The sequence below is a fragment of the Onychostoma macrolepis genome, chromosome 02 (assembly GCF_012432095.1).
Source record: "Onychostoma macrolepis isolate SWU-2019 chromosome 02, ASM1243209v1, whole genome shotgun sequence".
Classification (NCBI taxonomy): domain Eukaryota; kingdom Metazoa; phylum Chordata; class Actinopteri; order Cypriniformes; family Cyprinidae; genus Onychostoma; species Onychostoma macrolepis.
The window spans coordinates 32,258,662-32,277,435 of NC_081156.1; the positions used below are offsets into that span (position 1 = coordinate 32,258,662).

The 18,774-nt window shown below is 35.8% G+C and overlaps 1 protein-coding gene across 1 annotated transcript in view; it reads right to left on the bottom strand.

Moving 5' to 3' along the window:
* scn12aa (sodium channel, voltage gated, type XII, alpha a) overlaps positions 1 to 18,774 on the bottom strand; it is a 50,242-nt gene that overhangs the window by 18,040 nt on the left and 13,428 nt on the right. The window contains exons 5-15 of the mRNA XM_058753223.1: positions 16,456 to 16,547; positions 16,100 to 16,342; positions 15,119 to 15,182; positions 8,005 to 8,146; positions 7,729 to 7,926; positions 7,218 to 7,394; positions 5,230 to 5,580; positions 4,831 to 4,960; positions 4,168 to 4,406; positions 3,855 to 4,028; positions 156 to 512 (exon numbers count right to left, since the gene is read on the bottom strand). Coding sequence (XP_058609206.1) covers positions 156 to 512; positions 3,855 to 4,028; positions 4,168 to 4,406; positions 4,831 to 4,960; positions 5,230 to 5,580; positions 7,218 to 7,394; positions 7,729 to 7,926; positions 8,005 to 8,146; positions 15,119 to 15,182; positions 16,100 to 16,342; positions 16,456 to 16,547 — 2,167 coding nt within the window. The remainder of the gene's footprint in view (positions 1 to 155; positions 513 to 3,854; positions 4,029 to 4,167; positions 4,407 to 4,830; positions 4,961 to 5,229; positions 5,581 to 7,217; positions 7,395 to 7,728; positions 7,927 to 8,004; positions 8,147 to 15,118; positions 15,183 to 16,099; positions 16,343 to 16,455; positions 16,548 to 18,774) is intronic.

Consider the following 18,774-nt stretch of genomic DNA (forward strand, 5'->3'; position numbering starts at 1 on the left):
AGCTGGTCACTGTTGAATGGACGTGAAATTTTGATATGAGTTTAAATTACTTTATTATGTGAGAAGAAAAAGACTGATGAGTGATATTTTACTGCAGAATGTTGAATCAGGTATTCCACAGCATCATGTTAACAGAAAACAGCTCTCGTACTCACCACCAGGTTTCCTATGACCATGACCAGCATAAAGACCAGAATGCAAAGTGGCTGTCCGGCCACCTCCATACAATCCCACATGGTCTCGATCCACTCCCCGCACAAGACCCGGAACACGATGAGGAACGAGTGGAAGAAGTCCTTCATGTGCCAGCGAGGAAGGGTGCAGTCGTAGCTGATCTTGCACACGCAGTCCTGATAGTTCTTTCCAAACAGCTGCATTCCCACCACAGCGAAGATGAAGACGATGATGGCCAAGACCAGCGTCAGGTTCCCCAAGGCGCCCACAGAGTTACCGATGATCTTTATCAGCGTGTTGAGGGTGGGCCATGACTTTGCTAGTTTAAAAACTCTCAGCTGAGGACAAAATACCGAACATATTTCATTCAGTATTGATATTTTATCACCACTTAAAGGAATAGTTCACCCAAAAATGAAAATTTGCTGAAAATGTGCTCACCCTCAGGTCATCCAAACTGTTGATGAGTTTGTATCTTCATCAGAACAGATTTGGAGAAGTGTAGAGTGCTCACCAATGGATGCTCTGCTGTGAATGGGTGCCGTCAGAATGAGAGCTGATAAAAACATCACAATAATCCACAAGTAAACCACATCACTCGAGTCAATCAGTTAACGTCTTGTGATGTGAAAAGCTGCATGTTTGTAGGAAACTAATTCTAACTATTCTATGGCATTTTAACATTAATCCATCACTTCTGGGCAAAATAACAATAATAATGCTTCCTCTAGTGAAAAAGTCCATCCCCTGTTGTCCTCTCACATTTAAATCCACAGACATAATTGTTAATAATTGTAAACGGTATGTGATCTGTGCATATTTCTCTCCTGATTCAGACAAGATGATTTTTTCACTGGAGAAAGCATTATTATGGAAAGAGGACTCATATTTTAGCAGGAAGTTTGAAGTTGAAAGCGTCTTAATGATGGATTTGTTTCTTACAAACACACAGTTTTTCACTTCATAAAAAGTTTTATGGTTTACTTGTGGATTATTGTGATGTTTTTTATCAGCTGTTTGGACTCTCATTCTGACAGCACCCATTCATTGCAGAGGATCCGTTGGTGAGCAAGTAACGTAATGCTAAATTTCTCCAAATCTGTTCCGATGAAGAAATAAACATACATCTCGGATGGCCTGAGGGCGAGTACATTTTCGATCAGTCATGTTATCTGACACCGATATATATTCTTTGTTTTCAGCTGGTGTCAGATTTTTCTCATGTAAATTCACCTAACTGGTACTTTATTTTAGCTAAAGCATGGCCTATATTCAGTTTGCAATGTGACTGATGTTGAACTAAAAGAAAGTGTATCCCACTTTTTGAGATGTCAACTCCAACATATTTAATCTCACTAATGGATAAAGGATTACTGCTCTGCCAAATATGCACATGTGGGTGAAGCCATGAAAAAAGTCATTTTTATCGTACACACACAGTGCTGCTTAACAACGGTATTTATCACAATATAAAAGGATGTTAAAAGCTCTGTGCAGCTTTAATCTGATAATGAATAGCAAGACACTCGAGTTCAAAGTGGTCAGACAGGTTCAGATGGGCTTTGCGTGCCGCGTTCATTATATTTAAAACTTTAATGGAGTGTCTGTACTAATGGATTCAGTGTGTGTCAAGTACACTAATGCCTCCTAATTACATACTACAGATACAAACATTACATCTGTCAGTTTAAGAGGCAAGATGCAAGATCACTGAGTGTGAAATTATGGGGGTGGGGGGGTTGTTTAAATCTCCTTTTTTTTATTTTTCAAAACTGTCCTCTCTGAATGATGCATACTACAACCCGAATTCCCGAAAATGTTGGGACATTTTTTTAAATTTGAATATAATGAAAACTAAAAGACTTTCAAATCACATGAGCCAATATGTTATTCACAATAGAACATAGAGAACATAACAAATGTTTAAACTGAGAAAATTTACACTTTCATCCACTAAATGAGCTAATTTCAAATTTGATGCCTGCTACAGGTTTCAAAAAAGTTGGCACGGGGGCAACAAAGGGCTGGAAAAGCAAGAAATTTTGAAAATATTCAGCTGGGAGAACATCTAGCAACTAATTAAGTTAATTGACATCAGGTCTGTAACATGATTAGCTATAAAAGGGATGTCTTAGAGAGGCAGAGTCTCTCAGAAGTAAAGATGGGCAGAGGCTCTCCAATCTATGAAAAAGTGCGTAAAAAGATTGTGGAATACTTTTAAAACAACGTTCCTCAACGTCAAATTGCAAAGGCTTTGCAAATCTCATCATCTACAGTGCATAACATCATCAAAAGATTCAGAGAAACTGGAGAAATCTCTGTGTGTAAGGGACAAGGCCTAAGACCTTTGTTGAATGCCCGTGGTCTTCGGGCCCTCAGACAACACTGCATCACTCATCGGCATGATTCTGTCATTGACATTACTAAATGGGCCCAGGAATACTTCCAGAAACCACTGTCGGTAAACACAATCCACCATGCCATCTGCAGATGCCAACTAAAGCTCTATCATGCAAAAAGGAAGCCATATGTGAACATGGTCCAGAAGCGCTGTCGTGTCCTGTGGGCCAAGGCTCATTTAAAATGGACTGTTTCAAAGTGGAAAAGCGTTCTATGGTCAGACGAGTCCAAATTTGACATTCTTGTTGGAAATCACGGATGCCGTGTCCTCTGAGCTAAAGAGGAGGGAGACCTTCCAGCATGTCATCAGCGTTCAGTTCAAAAGCCAGCATCTCTGATGGTATGTGGGTGCATAAGTGCATACGGTATGGGCAGCTTGCATGTTTTGGAAGGCACTATGAATGCTGAAAGATATATAAAGGTTTTAGAGCAACATATGCTCCCCTCCAGTTGACGTGTATTTCAGGGGAGGCCTTGTGTATTTCAGCAGAACAATGCAAAACCACATACTGCAGATATTACAACAGCATGGCTTCATAGTAGAAGAGTCCGGGTGCTGAATTGGCCTGCCTGCAGTCCAGATCTTTCACCTACAGAGAACATTTGGTGCATCATTAAATGAAAAATACGTCAAAGATGACCACGAACTCTTCAGCAGCTGGAAACCTATATCAGGCAAGAGTGGGACCAAATTCCAACACCAAAACTCCAGAAACTCATAACCTCGATGCCCAGACATCGTCAAACTGTTTTGAAAAGAAGAGGAGATGCTACACCATGGTAAACATGCCCCCGTCCCAACTATTATGAGACCTGTAGCAGGCATCAAATTTGAAATTAGCTCATTTTGTGCATAAAATTGTAAAATTTCTCAGTTTAAACAATTGTTATGTTCTCTATGTTCTATTGTGAATAAAATATTGGCTCATGTGATTTGAAATTTTTTTAGTTTTCATTTCATTCAAATTTAAAAAACGTCCCAACATATCCAGAATTCGGGTTGTAATATTTTTGCTGGCAAAATTTCCCATTTTGAATGTTGTGATTAAAGCATTTTTTTTTTTATTGGCCATAATGACATTTAATTAGTTTCTCAATCCTTTTGAATATGTGCGTGCATTATAACAAAAATGACACTCATTTCTGTGAACAAGTTCAAACGTTCTGCTTCAGTTAACGGATTCAAAATGGCATTTCTCATATATTGTGCATGTGGCAATCCTCACTGTCCAATCTAGTGAATTTTCCTATGTCTGTTTCCAAGAAGAGTCAAAACTTACCAATCTGAATGAGCGGAGGACAGACAGGCCCTCCACATTGGAAAGGCCCAACTCCATCAGACTCAAACAAACAATGATTCCATCAAAGATGTTCCAGCCTTGCTGAAAGTAATAGTATGGATCCAGAGCAAAGATCTTCAGCACCATTTCTGCCGTGAAGATTCCAGTGAACACCTGATAAGCACGAACAAAACTTTACATTGAAATTAAATATATAATTCTACAGACAGACAAAAAGAAGCAAAGAAATAGGGCTGGCTCAGATGCTCAAACACAGTTTTTGAGACCCCACTATTACTATAATTGTCCTCACCAGGTTTCCAACACTCAGCATGCTGTTGAATTCATCAGTCATGGGGTAGTGCTCCAGCGCCATGAACAATGTGTTGAGAACAATGCAAATAGTAATCGCAAGGTCCAGGAAAGGGTCCATCACCATGACTATAAGCCCTTCCTTCACTCTCAGCCAGGCTGGAGAGCATGTCCAAATCAGGTACTTCTTTGCAAATTCATACCAGCAGGGAGGACATTTCTGATGGGCCTCTTCAAGTTCTAAGAGGAGAAATGAAAATCATTAAATGACTAACAGAGAAGAAACCTGGACATTAAGGTGAGATTATGTTTGATACGTTGGGTGTTGAATCATCTTTTAGTAGCTAAAAGTTCTTGACAGCTGTGAGATTAAATGGAGAGCAATCAGATACTTTTTCTTCTCCTGGTTTGTCTCATGAGAAAATGTTTCAGAAGAGAGTTCAACAGTCTCAAACTGTGCTCAGATTTCACAAGGTACAAAAGTCTACAACTAAAAGTGAGAAATCTCAATGTGAACTCAAACATTTCTCATCAAATTATTCTCAGATTCAATGACCTAAGCTGATCTCAACATTGATTTTATAGTTCTGTACTCTTACAACATGTAAACAATGGACTCATTTGTGTCTTTTTATTTTTCTTAAACTATTTTAGTCAATCACACCGTCTATGGCATCACTGAAGAAGCTGACAGAGCTCAGTCCTCTCTTCCTGCGAGGGGGTGGGACTTCCTCCTGCACGTCAACAGTCAGCTTGGCAGCTGCAGTGGTCTGTTCGTTCTGACACACTGGCTCCTGTCAATCAAAGTGAACATCAAAACATCAGATCTTTTCTAGAACTTCCTCATTGTCTGCTGCCTAGGTAGGCAACTTCCTTCTAAAGCCGTATTCAGTGGAACCATAAGATGGAAGCTGACAGTTTTTCTTGGACATTCTCCTTTACAACTACTTTTGTGTTCTTTGAAGGACAAACATCTAGGATTCCAGGAACATTAGGGTGAGTAAATAACATGAGTTCCATTTTTCATGGAAAACAGGGGTAAAGAGATAAGACCATACCATACCGTGTCCTCCCTGACCTTCTCCATGCTGAACGCTGGAACAGAGGTCGGGGTGTGCGGGCCGATGCTGGTGATGCCGTTTTGGTCCAGAGAAATGTTTAGTCTGCCGTTAAGGGTGAGGGTGGGCATAAACACCTGCGACGAGTGACTCCTGATGCTACCTGTACGACGTTTGTTCCACGGTGTCACCATGGAACCTGCTCGGCTCCGCCCATCACCGTGGATGCTGTGTTCGTCGTCTGCAAAGTCGGCCTCTGAACTGTTGCGCGGCCGGTAGGTAAAGGTGCTGAGTTGGCTTCCGCGACGGGTGCTCAGAGGATGGGATGAGAGAGTGGCTAGGAGAGGGTGAGCTGGCTGAAGGACAGGAGAGACATTAGAAAGTAGATGATAAGAAAGACAAGACATTGGGTTGTGCCGATAGACGATAATATCGTGTATCGATGATAGTCAGAGATATCGCCTGTGGCTGATGCCTTTGAGGATAGCAAGACGATTATTATTATCATTATTATTAAGCTAGTAATACTATCTAATTAATATTAGGGCTTATTTGAATCCGTGTATCATTCGTTCATTCGTTTTTTGATTTAAAAGGCTTCATTTAGATTATTTGACGTTAAATGCATCATATAAGTCACTTTGGAATACATTACAGTAGGCCTATGTATCATGATAAAAAAGCGACTTTACAGTCTGGAAATACGGTAGGCTATAGCAAATTATTCCGCGGACCCCTTACTGCAGAAGAACTGATGACGGCGCGGTTTGATCTTAGGCTGACCAATCAGCAGAAAGGGCCTTTTAATTCCTGCCCACATGTAGAAATCGAATATTCAAGCTGTTCTACCCCTGAACGAAAAACGAAAATTTAAAAAAGAAAAAGAAAAAAAAGAAAAGAAAAAGGAGCCATTTTTTTCATTTTTCTACTTTCAATATTAAATCAAAAAAACGAATGAACGAATAATACACGGATTTATTTGTTCCATCATTTTTCTTTTTCTGTGTTTTTACAGTGTTGCGCGTTATAACCAATCACACACGATTCTATTGATATATGAATGCAATGGCCAATCAGAGGCGTTCAGATGAGTCATCGCTGAAACTGTGGACTTTTGTTGAATTCTTTTGGCGAATTCTCTCATCATAAACAACAAAGTGCAGATGTACGTGCGATGTAAGTATAAGAGATTTATTCATCATACAGTGTAGATAGCTTCACTGATTGTAACGGGAGTGTTTTTTAAAGTGCATACTGAAGTCATTTATGATGTTCTTTGGTAAATTAATAACTTAAAATGTTTTTATTAAATTGTTATTATGTTAAATACAAATTCAGTCATATTAAAAACATTAGGCTGATTTTAGGCAATGAAACTTAATAAATAAATAAATTAGGACGATAATATCGTGTATCTGGGAGCTCACAGGCTGACGATAGGATGATATTAGAATTCAGCATATCACCCAACACCAACAAGACCAGACACTAACAAGAAAAAAGTAAACTTAGTTCAGCTAGTTAACAAGGCAACATTTATCATTTTTATACTGAATTACTAAAATAACTAAAACTAATAAATAAAATATAATAAATACTATATAGATTTAATTAATTAATAAATGCTACATAAAAATTACAAAAACAAAATTACTAAAATTTTTACTAAAATTGAAACGCAAATTGAAAATATAAAAATGTAACTATTAGGGCTGCCACTAACAACTATTTTTATTTCGATTAATCTATCGACTAATTTATCGATTAATCTAAAAGATTAATTTCCCACAAAAAACTTAACAATTTTACTTAAGAATATTTTATTAAATATTTATTTAGTGCATTTTATGTTGGGATTTAAAAGTGCACTCAGTCATTTAAAAAAAATAAATAAATAAAATTAGACAACAGCTTTTTGAATCTGGAAAAATGACCAGGTATGAGTGTACCTTAAAGCCAAATATAAATAAAAGAGTTATGAAATAGTGCTTACTTTCTCATCAAATGGGTCAAATTTGGGCAAAAAGTTGTCCTCCATCTCTTCTGAAAGCATTCTGTGGGATCTCGTTCTACCTCGGCATTTCACCGAATCTTTTCGAGAGAAAGATGACGGAGATAAATCCGCTGCCAGGGCCATCTCAGCCTCTTTTCTACGCTCTTTTGCTAATGCCTAATACCAACGAGAACACAAAATCAGATGTGCTTGAGCTGAATTTGCAATTAAAATGAAATGAATTGAGTATAATAACTGTGTATTGTCCTAATATACATGTTTCTTGCAGTGTAGTGCAACACATTTTAGGTAGGTGCTGGGAAAAGAGAATCATTTCAGTATTTTAAGTTGTATTCGAAATCATCATGAAATGACATTCGCAATTGATTTTAACCAAAGCTGCTAAAGGAAAGGCAAAATACAGTTGTATCTGATACTACAAGAAGTTGAGGTTCGGGTAATGAACTTTGTTTATTTCAGACAGCTAGTTATAAAGTAGTTGTCGAATTACTCTCTGTTCCTTGCGTAGCTGTTCCATCGCCAGTTGAAACTCCCTTTCTTTTGCCCAGGCTTCTGCGATGGTCGCTTGGTTTTGCTCCTCATATGCCATGGCCACAACAGCTAGGATCAAGTTCACCAGGTAGAACGAACCCAGAAATATCACCAGCACAAAGAAAATCATGTAGGTCTTCCCTGCTGACCGCAAAGTCTGTCATGGATAGGAAGAAGAGATAATATTTAGATGACAGATAACAGATGCTTATTCCTTCAGTGTCATGGCTGCTACCTGATGATAGAGGTTTTCCCAGTAGTCTTGTGTCATTAGTCTGAAGAGCGCCAGGAAAGCCCAGCCAAAGGTGTCAAAGCTTGTGTAGCCGTAGTTTGGGTTCCGACCTGTTTTTAAACAGTCAAACCCATCAGGGCACTTCCTGTGTACGGAGGAAACATAAAGATACTTAACCACAGGAATGGCAATGCGAGTCATTAGAGAATATAGCACAAAAACATGGGAGAATGTGACAAAAGTATGATCCGATTTAACCCCCCCAAAAAATAAATATCATGCTTCTAGAAAATGAAACCTATATTTAGCCTCTTTAATATTGTTTTCACTGTGACTTTAGCCAAAAACAAACAAAAGAAAATATTGTGATTCCCAATAACCTTTTTTTCCCCCCTGTATTACATATGAAAATAGAAAATATATTTTCTTACTTGAATTGACAGTTTAATGGCAGTAAAAGAAATATGATGTATAAACATTTTAAAGACAATTTTAAGTATTATGCACAACTGTTCAAAGGTTTGGGATCAGTAAGATTTTGTGTTTTTGAAAGTAGAATTTTATGCTTACTAAGTCTATATTTATTTGATCAAAAATATAGTAAAATTGGTAATATTGTGAAATAATGTTTCAGTTTAAAATAACAATTTTCTGTTATAATATATTGTAAAATTTGATTTATTCCTGTGATGTGCAGCTGAATTTTCAGCATTAATACTCCAGTCTTCAGTGTCACATGTTCCTTCATAAATCATAATCTAATATGAAAACAATTGTGCTGCTTCATATTTTTGTGGAAACTTTGTGAAAATCTTTTGTAACATTATACACATCTGTACTGTCACTTTTCATCAATTTAATGTTTCCTTGCTGACAGTATATAGTGTTCCCAAACCTTCAGATTTATAGAAAATCATCTCAGTTCCATTACGGCAGCACAACAGTCATATACGTTAAGACCCAAAAGGAAGATTATAAGTAAACAGATGGGTATTGAGTTGCAGTTAATTTTTTTCCTCCCACCCTCAATCCATCCTCTCTTTCTCTCGGTTACCATGGTGACATTAAGTTTGAGTGACAGGCCAAGCATAGGACAGACGCATGTCAATCTGACAGAGGGATCATTTAGTAATGGAACTGCCAACATCTGGACAGCAGAGCCGCAAAACGAGGCCATCTGTAAATCTCTCGCCCGAAGGCAGAAAGAGAGAGGCCGTGCAACCATGATCTCCCTGACAATGTGTTCAAACACACACAGGTTTATATAATACAGTCCAGTACAATACCACGCTCAAGAGACTGTAGCAATAAAACCTGTGTTGTAAATCTAGAACGTTATTTTGGATGATCCTCCTCAAATTCTCTTAAAAGGAGAATTGATGACAATTTTATATGTGAAATATCTTTATGCGCTACTGGTTAAAAGTCTGGGGTCAGTATATTTTTTCATGTTTTTGAAACAACACTTTTACGCTCACCAAAACTGCATTTATTTAATCAGAAATATGTTTCCTGTGTGAATGTGTAGTAAAATGTAATTTATTCCTGTGATCAAAGCTGAATTTTCAGCCTTCAGTGTCACATGATCCTTCAGAAATCATTCTAATATGCTGATTTGCTGCTCAAGAAACATTTCTGATTATTATCAATGTTGAAAACAGTAGTGCTGCTTCATAATTTTGTGAAAACCATTATATTTTTTCAGGACTTTTTGATTGGAAAGTTAAAAACAAGCATTTATTTGAAACAGAAATCTTTTGTTACATTATAAATGTCTTCACTGTCACTTTTGATCAATTTAATGTGTCCTTGCTGAATAAAAGTATTCATTTCTTAAAAAAAAAAAAAAAAAAAACTTACTGATCCCAAACCTTTGTAGTGTATGTAAAATTTTATATCTTAACAAAGCTGATGCTCAAATGACTCATACCTAAGAATTCAATTAAGTCTCAAGAGCTATATAATAGCTTTCTTTGAGCAATAAACATTTTCTGTAAGACACTGAGATCCCAGTCTAGGCAAATCTTTATTTTTGAGGTATCTTCTGACACTGTAGTTTTAGTGGAGATTTAGCGCTGAAGATTTTAAAGATTTAAAGTCTTTTTCTCAGGAGCAACATCTAAAAAGCAGGAGAAACAACTGAGAGATTGATGAGATCTCATTTGTGTTTTTTCTTCTTTCCTGTAGGTCTGCTCCAGTTCAGCATCAGTCAACAGGTTAAATCCGTGCATTAGTTGGGATTGAGGTTGCCATGAGGACAGAGGTACTCAGGTCTCTATAGTAACCGTGTCCTGGAGGTGACTGAAACGATGGTTATAAGAGTCTCTCAGGATCTGCCCACTCACATGTAAGTGCTGACCTTTCATATCAGCTGCTGAAGAATTTAGCAAGTATGCAAACTTTTGACAGCAGGCTATTCACACATATATTTGCGTTTCTGTTAAACATAAACTGTGGCACAGACACAGGTGTGCTGTTATTATATATTTTATAAGTGAGCAGGCTTATGATTTTCAGTTGGTACACTATAAAGTAACCAATAAAATCTCACAGACATGCATTGAAGAGACCTGAGTCATATAAGCGCACACATTTGGATTTGTACCAAATGACCAAGGTATGTTTTGTTTCATTTACCAGTATTTTACATTATTTCTGAATGTAAAAATAACCCAATTAACAAAAATATATTCTAAGAAGCTTTTGCTAACATTCACATTCAATTATAAAAATGTTATTTCTGAATGTTCTCTGAATTTTTATTTTGGCAAACATTATGGGAACGTTACTTTTGAATGTCCTCTGAGCGCTCTACAAGAAGTAGTAACATTTTAAAAACCGTCTAATCATTTCAGAAATAAAATACTCCATGAATTTTGTATAAATAACATTTTCTGCTACTGTTTTGAGAACATTATTAAAGACCAGATAATTCTAAACAAATATTTTGTTATAATTACTGGAAGAACGTTTATTAATAAGTTTGAGAGAACCTTACCAGAATGTTAGCCAAAGTTCTAACTAAGAACCTTCCTTGTTAGCTGGGAAAATGTGACTTATACACCGATGCAACTTTTTTTCTACCAATAACGGCATTTTTACCCATTTTACTTATTTTCCAGAAAATGCATTACAGGTGCATCTCAATTTTTTATAATTTATTTTTTTTTGTAACATTTAAAAAAGTGAAACTTTCATTTTCTTTTTTTTTTCCTTCTTTTTTTCTTTTGATGCGCTTATAGCTCATGAAAGTCAAAAATCCAGTATCTCAAAATATTAGAATATTTACATTTGAGTTTCATTAAATGACCATCCCTACAGTATAAATTCCGGGTATCTCTTGTTCTTTGAAACCACAACAATGGGGAAGACTGCTGACTTGGCAATGGTCCACAAGACAATCACTGAGGGTCATTACTGAAAGGGATGGCTGTTCACAGAGTGCTGTATCAAAGCATATTAAATGCAAAGTTGACTGGAAGGAAGAAATTGGGTAGGAAAAGGTGCACAAGCAACAGGGATGACCGCAAGCTTGAGAATACTGTCAAGCAAAGCCGATTCAAACACTTGGGAGAGCTTCACAAGTAGTGGACTGAAGCTGGAGTCAGTGCATCAAGAGTCACCACGCTCAGACGTCTTCAGGAAAAGGACTACCAAGCCACTTCTGAATCAGAAACAACGTCAGAAGCATCTTACCTGGGCTAAAGAGAAAAAGAGCTGGACTGTTGCTCAGTGGTCCAAAGTCCTGTTTTCAGATAAAAGTAAATTTTGCATTTAATTTGGAAATCAAGGTCTGGAGTCTGGAGGAAGACTGGAGAGGCACAGAATCCAGTCCAGTGTGAAGTTTCCGAAGTCAGTGATGATCTGGGTGCCGTGACGTCTGCTGGTGTTGGTCCATTGTGTTTTATCAAGTCCAAAGTCAATGCAGCTGTCTATCAGGAGATTTTGGAGCACTTTATGCTTCCATCTGCTGACATGCTTTGAGATGCTGATTTCCTTTTCCAGCAGGACTTTAGCACCTGCCCACAGTGCCAAAACCACTTCCAAGTGGTTTGCTGACCAAGACTCAATAGTGCCTCAGCAGAGCCACAGGCTGATCGCTTCCATGCCACTCCTCACTGATGCTGGAGCTTGTGCTAAAAGAGTCCCGACCAAGTATTGAATGCATAAACGAACATACTTTAAAGAACGTGAACTTTTCTGTTTTGCAAACCCTTTTTTTGATTGATCTTTGGAAATATTCTAATATTTTGAGATATTGGATTTTTGACTTTCATGAGCTGTAAGCTCTACTCATCAAAATGAAAACAAAAAAACTTTTAAAATGTTTTAATTTACATGTAATGAATCTAGAATATATGAATGTTTCACTTTTTAAAATCAGTTACAAAAACAGTTTTCACAATATTAATTTTTTTTTTAGATGCACCTGTATATAGTGACATTTTGACTATATTTTTATTAGTCCACAAATTAATTTAAGCTGTATTTACTCCATACTAATAAGCTGTCCAATAAGCTGTCCATTCCAAGAGTAATTAATTGTTCTGATTTTAGTGCATCTAATGTTATATATAGGGTGTTTTCTGTCTGTATCTCATTACATGTCATTCTCTGTTTCTCATACAGAAAAAGAGAGAGAGAAAAGAGCAGTGCAAATCCCCAATGTTCTGTTGTCGTAAAAACAGCCATTAACAAACCTACAAAAGGGCTTAGGAGGGATCAGATGTGAATGTAGAGGGGAAATCCTCTCTGGGATGTGTGCCGTGGGTCGAGAGCACTGATGGGAACTGAAAGTGTTAAACCCAGATCACAGGCAGACACACAGATCGTTGCTTCTTCTTACTGGGTGAGGTTGATATGAGTTATAAAGGCGAGTAGGATGAGGTTTGTAGTTTTTAAGGCGAGTGAAACTTTGATTAATCGTGAGTAATTACAAAACCCTATGCTACGTAAAGAAAGCTTGCATTTTGTATATTTTGTCTAAAAGTTATTCAACAGTTTGTAGCCAATAAAAGTTAAATTCTCAAGTTAAATGCAAAAAAATAAATCGCATCTTGCAGTTTATAAAATTCTCTCAAATGTTCTGCTTTTGGGTTATTTTTGTTTCTGTTCCTCATAATCACTAATACCCCTAACAGTGCAATATTTCACATTAACACAGATGGGTATTTAGCACAATAAAATCCTTGAACTATAGCCCTGGCACCACAAACATCATCCCGTGGCTCCGGTCTGAACAGTGTTGCTGGGATTTGCAGGATTATGTCTGCGCACTGTGGAGACGGAGACGGTTAGTGAGACCCACAATGAAGGACTTTCACTCTTAATTCAGCGGATTATTGGCGTGAGATTGTTTATGCACAAACAAAAAAAACTCTCAGCATTCATGGACTGAATACATTACAGTGTTTCTTTTAAAGTGTAATTCTTTTAATGCAGTATTTTTTTTTTAAATAAATAAACAAAACATTTGCTCATTTAAAACCTTTTCAGTAATTTAAATAATTTAAGAGAATAATCAGGTGTTAAAAAGGTATATACTGAAGTCTCAATTAATTCTTCTACAAACTAAGGCCTAAAATGGTTATAAATCGGAGCAGAAAGTCTTAAATTTAATAAAGTCGTGGCATTAAATGTTGCATACACTGAATATGAAACAAATGAATATCTTCCTCTGTAGTTTTTCTTTCCAATACAAATTTCTAAGCATCCTTAAACCAAGATACATTTACTTGAGATGCAAAATGAAGTCTTGTTTTCTGAGAAACTGGTTGGTTACTAATGGGCTCAGTCAGTCTCTGTGATATTCTGCTCTCTATGTTCCTCCTTCATTGCAAGTCTGTATATTTTCACCTGTTTTTTTTTTCATCCACCAGGTAGAAATCATAAGTCCAGTCACTAATAGCACACCTCCGCTCAACAAGACACCTGATTTGAGGAATGGTTCACGTCATGGCCTGTATCACAGCAATCCTCAATGCATCAGTCCACTCGGAGATGTATAGGAGGGTGCATCATAATATCTTGCTTCTTTCCCATAGGAGAATCACTGCAGGTTTATTATCTCAGAGGTTAGTGGTTACTAGACTGCATGGGACTGGTTACCCTTTAGGTGTCACATGAGGATTGGTTTGAGCTCTGTATGAGAGGGCTAACACAGTGGAGTTAGATGAATACTGCATTTTGGGTATACCATCTAGCAACACATTGTAAAATATGATTAAAATTTTTTATTTTATTTTATTAGGGTAGCTTAAAAGCATTAATGCATTTTTTGGATGTTTGTATACTTTTTCTTGCAACGTATACAATGCAGAGACAACTAGGTTAATTCATTTACATTTACATTTATGCATTTAGCAGACGCTTTTATCCAAAGCGACTTACATTGCATTCAAGTTACAGTTTTTACATTTTATCAGCTCTTGCTTTCCCTGGGAATCGAACCAATGATCCTGGCGTTGCTAGCGGCATGCTCTACTATTTGAGCTACAGGAAAGCTCTGATGAGTGTAAATGCTGTGATTTATTTATTATTAATTATTAAATATATATTATATATATATATATATATATATATTATTGATTTTGTCAATGTTTTGAGTTAGATTTTATTTTTTTATTTTAAAATATAAAATGGGGGCTGTATGAAAACCTATATTTAAATTTTTATGTATTTATTTATTTGCGAAACTTTTTCCTAACATTATAATAGGGCTTTAAAGCTTGTTCTACTAATGACAGCTGCTCGTTTAGTCATATCGTGAGAGATTGTGGTTAACTATCACAGACCTCTGATTACACACCACATGTCACCATGCTGACCGCTCTGTGTCCTCACGCACAGAGACGACGTTGTGTGTTCTCAGATAAACCATCATCCTTTTTAGGATTTATGGAAATTATAGCTGCACTATGGTCGTGTTTGATTTCATATTAATGACAATGGGCTTGATGAGCTCATGGTACACTGATACTGAGTGATTATCTGTGAGGCCGAGCTGAAGCAAGCAGATAGATCTACATGGTCACCTTGTACAGAAATTTTATATTCACTAATTCACACTCTAAAACCTTGTTGGATTTATCTCAATGTAATTAGTGAGATGACTTACCCAGCATCGCTGCTGTATCCGCATATTAAGGCATCCTTGGATCCTTCAATTTTGTAGAAATTGTCTAAGGGAACAATAAAAACAAAATTCAGTTGCTTTTGCAAGACACGTCAGACTGAGACTGTTTTGAATCACTGAAATTTTGATTCAGGGTTATTATTGTTAATGAAAACAAATACAATTCCATTACTTGAAATAAACATTAACTAAAAAAAAAAATAATTATAACAAATATTTTTATCATTATGATTTATATTTATTATTCATTATAATTAATAATTATTATAAGTATTTATAAAAGCATTATTACTTTATTAGCTTATTTTATTTCTGCTAGTGGCCAATGCAACATTTCTCATTTTTACTACTAAAATAACTAAAAACTAAACTTGAATAAAAATAAATAAAGGAATATTAAAATAATAATAATAATAATAATAATGACAAAAGCACAACAAACTTTTAACTAACATTAAAATTAAAACAGAAAATATTTAAAAAATAAAATGTAATTAAAAATATTCACAAAATCTGTAATAGTGTCTACTAAATAACACTGCTTTGAATGTCTGTTTAGTTTGATTACAGAGTTCATTAGTACTTTAAACGTCTCTAGTGAATCCACTAAGCTTAGCAGAACCATGTTGACCTCTGTCATGTTGATCTAATACTGACTGGCAAACGTTATCTTGGTGAGTTTCATTGATTTGTTTTCAGTGTCTATCACTCAACCTTGTTCAACATTAAATATCAATAATGCTGGGCTGTGACAGCAAATCGATGCGATTCACGATTAATTGATTTTCAGTTCAATGCAAAAGTGATTTGTTTTGTAAATTCAGAATGATTGAATGTGATTTAATCAGTACATAGTTCAGCACATTGATTTGATTTAGTGAGCATTGCAACTTTATAAATTGACAGTAGAATTAATGATTGCCGTGCATGTGTAGCATTATGTCCAATAAAAATTGTCTGAACCTTCATTAGTTAAGAAGTCCTTGATGGAGAGCCATGTCTTGTTGTTACAAACAAAGCTCCCGTTGATGGGGAAGGTGGAGTTAACACAGAGGGCGGGGCTACGGACACACTTCTGTCGTAGGATTCCCATAAAGAGCTGTAGACCAATCAGAGCGAAGACACTGAGACAGAAAACAGTGAGGATCATCACGTCCGCTAGCTTTTTAACTGACTGGATGAGAGCACTGACAATGGTCTTTAAACCTGAAGAAAAAAAAAAAAGAAAAAATAGATTACATTCAAATAAATAAGTTCATTGGCTTATCCAGTGCCTGTATGAAAGTAAAGTGGATAGCGGGACTGAACGCGTCCCTCACCTGGGATCACTGATATAGTTTTTAGAGCACGCAGAACTCTGAACGTCCGTAATGCTGATACGTTGCCGAGGTCTACAAACTCTGTCACATACCTGGGGGGAAAAAAAGAAGTCATTCCCCAAAAAAAGCTCAGCTCTCTAATAAGTTTGTGCATTGATTTTTGTTCATGCAAAGTCATGATCATTTTGACTCACGTTTCCCGTGACAAACAAGGCTAACAAACATGGACTTACAATGGATGTCTCAAGGTGTAAATGCAAAAAAAGTGCCACTTCTGTTTTTATTAAAGTGCATATTAATATTTTATAGATTAATTCTTATAAAATGTATGCTAATTGAGTTACAAAGCTTCTCAGTTGCCTTTTTACCTATAGGATTATTTGTCTAGGTCTAAATCTATTAAAAACATTTATTAATAGAAAGAAGCTCAAAATAAAGTAAAATATAAATATTAGATGAAAGAATTTAACTAAAAGAATATTAGAAATGTTGCCTGAGCAACTAACTTAAATACATTTAAGTTGAAAAATTTAAATAGAAATATTTAATAAATAAAATAAAATTGAAATTAAAACTTAAAATATAATAAATAAAAGCCATTTTAAAATATGTATAAAAACTATAATATACGGTGGCCAAGAGCTGCAAATAGAAAAAACACCTGCAAATTAAGAAAACAACTTCGGCAATTTTACAACACACGTGCTGCAAATGCTCACAACACAACCAAACAAAGAAACGCAATGCAAATAAAATTCTTTATTTGGTTGTGTTGTGAGCATTTGCAGCACCTGCTGTTAAACTGATGAAGATGTTTTCTTGATTTGCTGGTGCTTTTTCTATTTGCATGAGGTCTTTTGGCCATCGAAATAATATATATTTTTATAATATATATTATAATATAGTATATTAATAATACTAAAATAACATTGAACAAGTTATGTATTAACCACCTTGCTCCTTTGGGTGGAAAAAACATCCTTTTCTGATATCTTTATGCATAAAGATAGTTAGTGATAAGTTAATGTACTGTAGTCATGCAAATAGTCATGACAGGATATAACTTTACACAGACAAGGTAAGTAATTGATTTATCACACTAGGTTTATGTTAACACATGTAATGGTTGTCTTGTGGCTATATTTTTGAAACTATGTAATTTATTGTTTTACCTCACAGCATTACCCCATAGACTTCTACATTAACTGCTTTTTGTTAAAATTGTTCCTTGTGGTAATCACATTTCACACAAGCTGTACATAAAGCATAACATGTACTGAAACCGGAACATTCCTCAAAAATCTTTATACGCCGCCTCCATCTCCCCACAGTATTTCACCACAATAAACTAATTATATATATATATATATATATATATATATATATATATATATATATAATTAGTTAATTTATTTATTTTTGTAAGAGCCACAAATGTCAAGGTTTCTTGAGAAAGAGCACATATGCCATTTATCTTACCCTACAAAAGTTCAGATGCAAAGCATGAGAGGAGATAAACCCTCTAAACTTTGAAGACAGCTTGGAAGGACAAACTAGAGCAGTTTGTTAATGAGGGGAAATGTTCATCCTGCAGTAGTCTGTCTCTCTCTTTCAGTTAATCCACTCCTCTGATTTGGTGGAGCTGTAGTGCTGGATATTTAGGTCACCTGACAAATCCCGATCTGGATACCTGCATCCCTTGATTTACATCTTTCTTAGTTCCTCTCTCTTTATATAGTCTTGGGTCTCATTGGTTTAGTGTTCAGCACCATGGACAGCTCCATGAATAACTGAGTCTCATGGGAATATGATCTGCTGATATCTACTTAAAAAACAGCCCGTTTTTGTTTCTAAACACAAGTTCATATTTCCAGTAAAATATATTCACACGCACAAAACATTTCAGTGAGTGACAACTTAAATTTCAGTCACTGTTTACACAAAGTAATCATATTACTTCAGAAGACATAAAATAAAACAAATAAGTCATATGAACCATTGTCATGATCCTTTCTGGTGGTGTTTTGTCATTTATGAAACATGGTGTCTGCTTTTTAGATTTAAAAGTGCAGTATGAACAATAAGCTAAATGTCTCCTTTTATGTTCCAGGGAAGAAAGTTCGGACTGATATGAGGGTGAGTAAATTATACAATTTTCATATTTGTGAACATTGTTTCAGAACACTCAGTATTTAAGTCCTTATCCGCAATTAGGCAATTAACCCTGTAATGCCTGACATGTAAAATAATAGTTAGAATTTTTTTTTTTTTTAATGGAAAAGTAAATTAAACCTCTAGACAATTTTTTTGTTTGTTTGT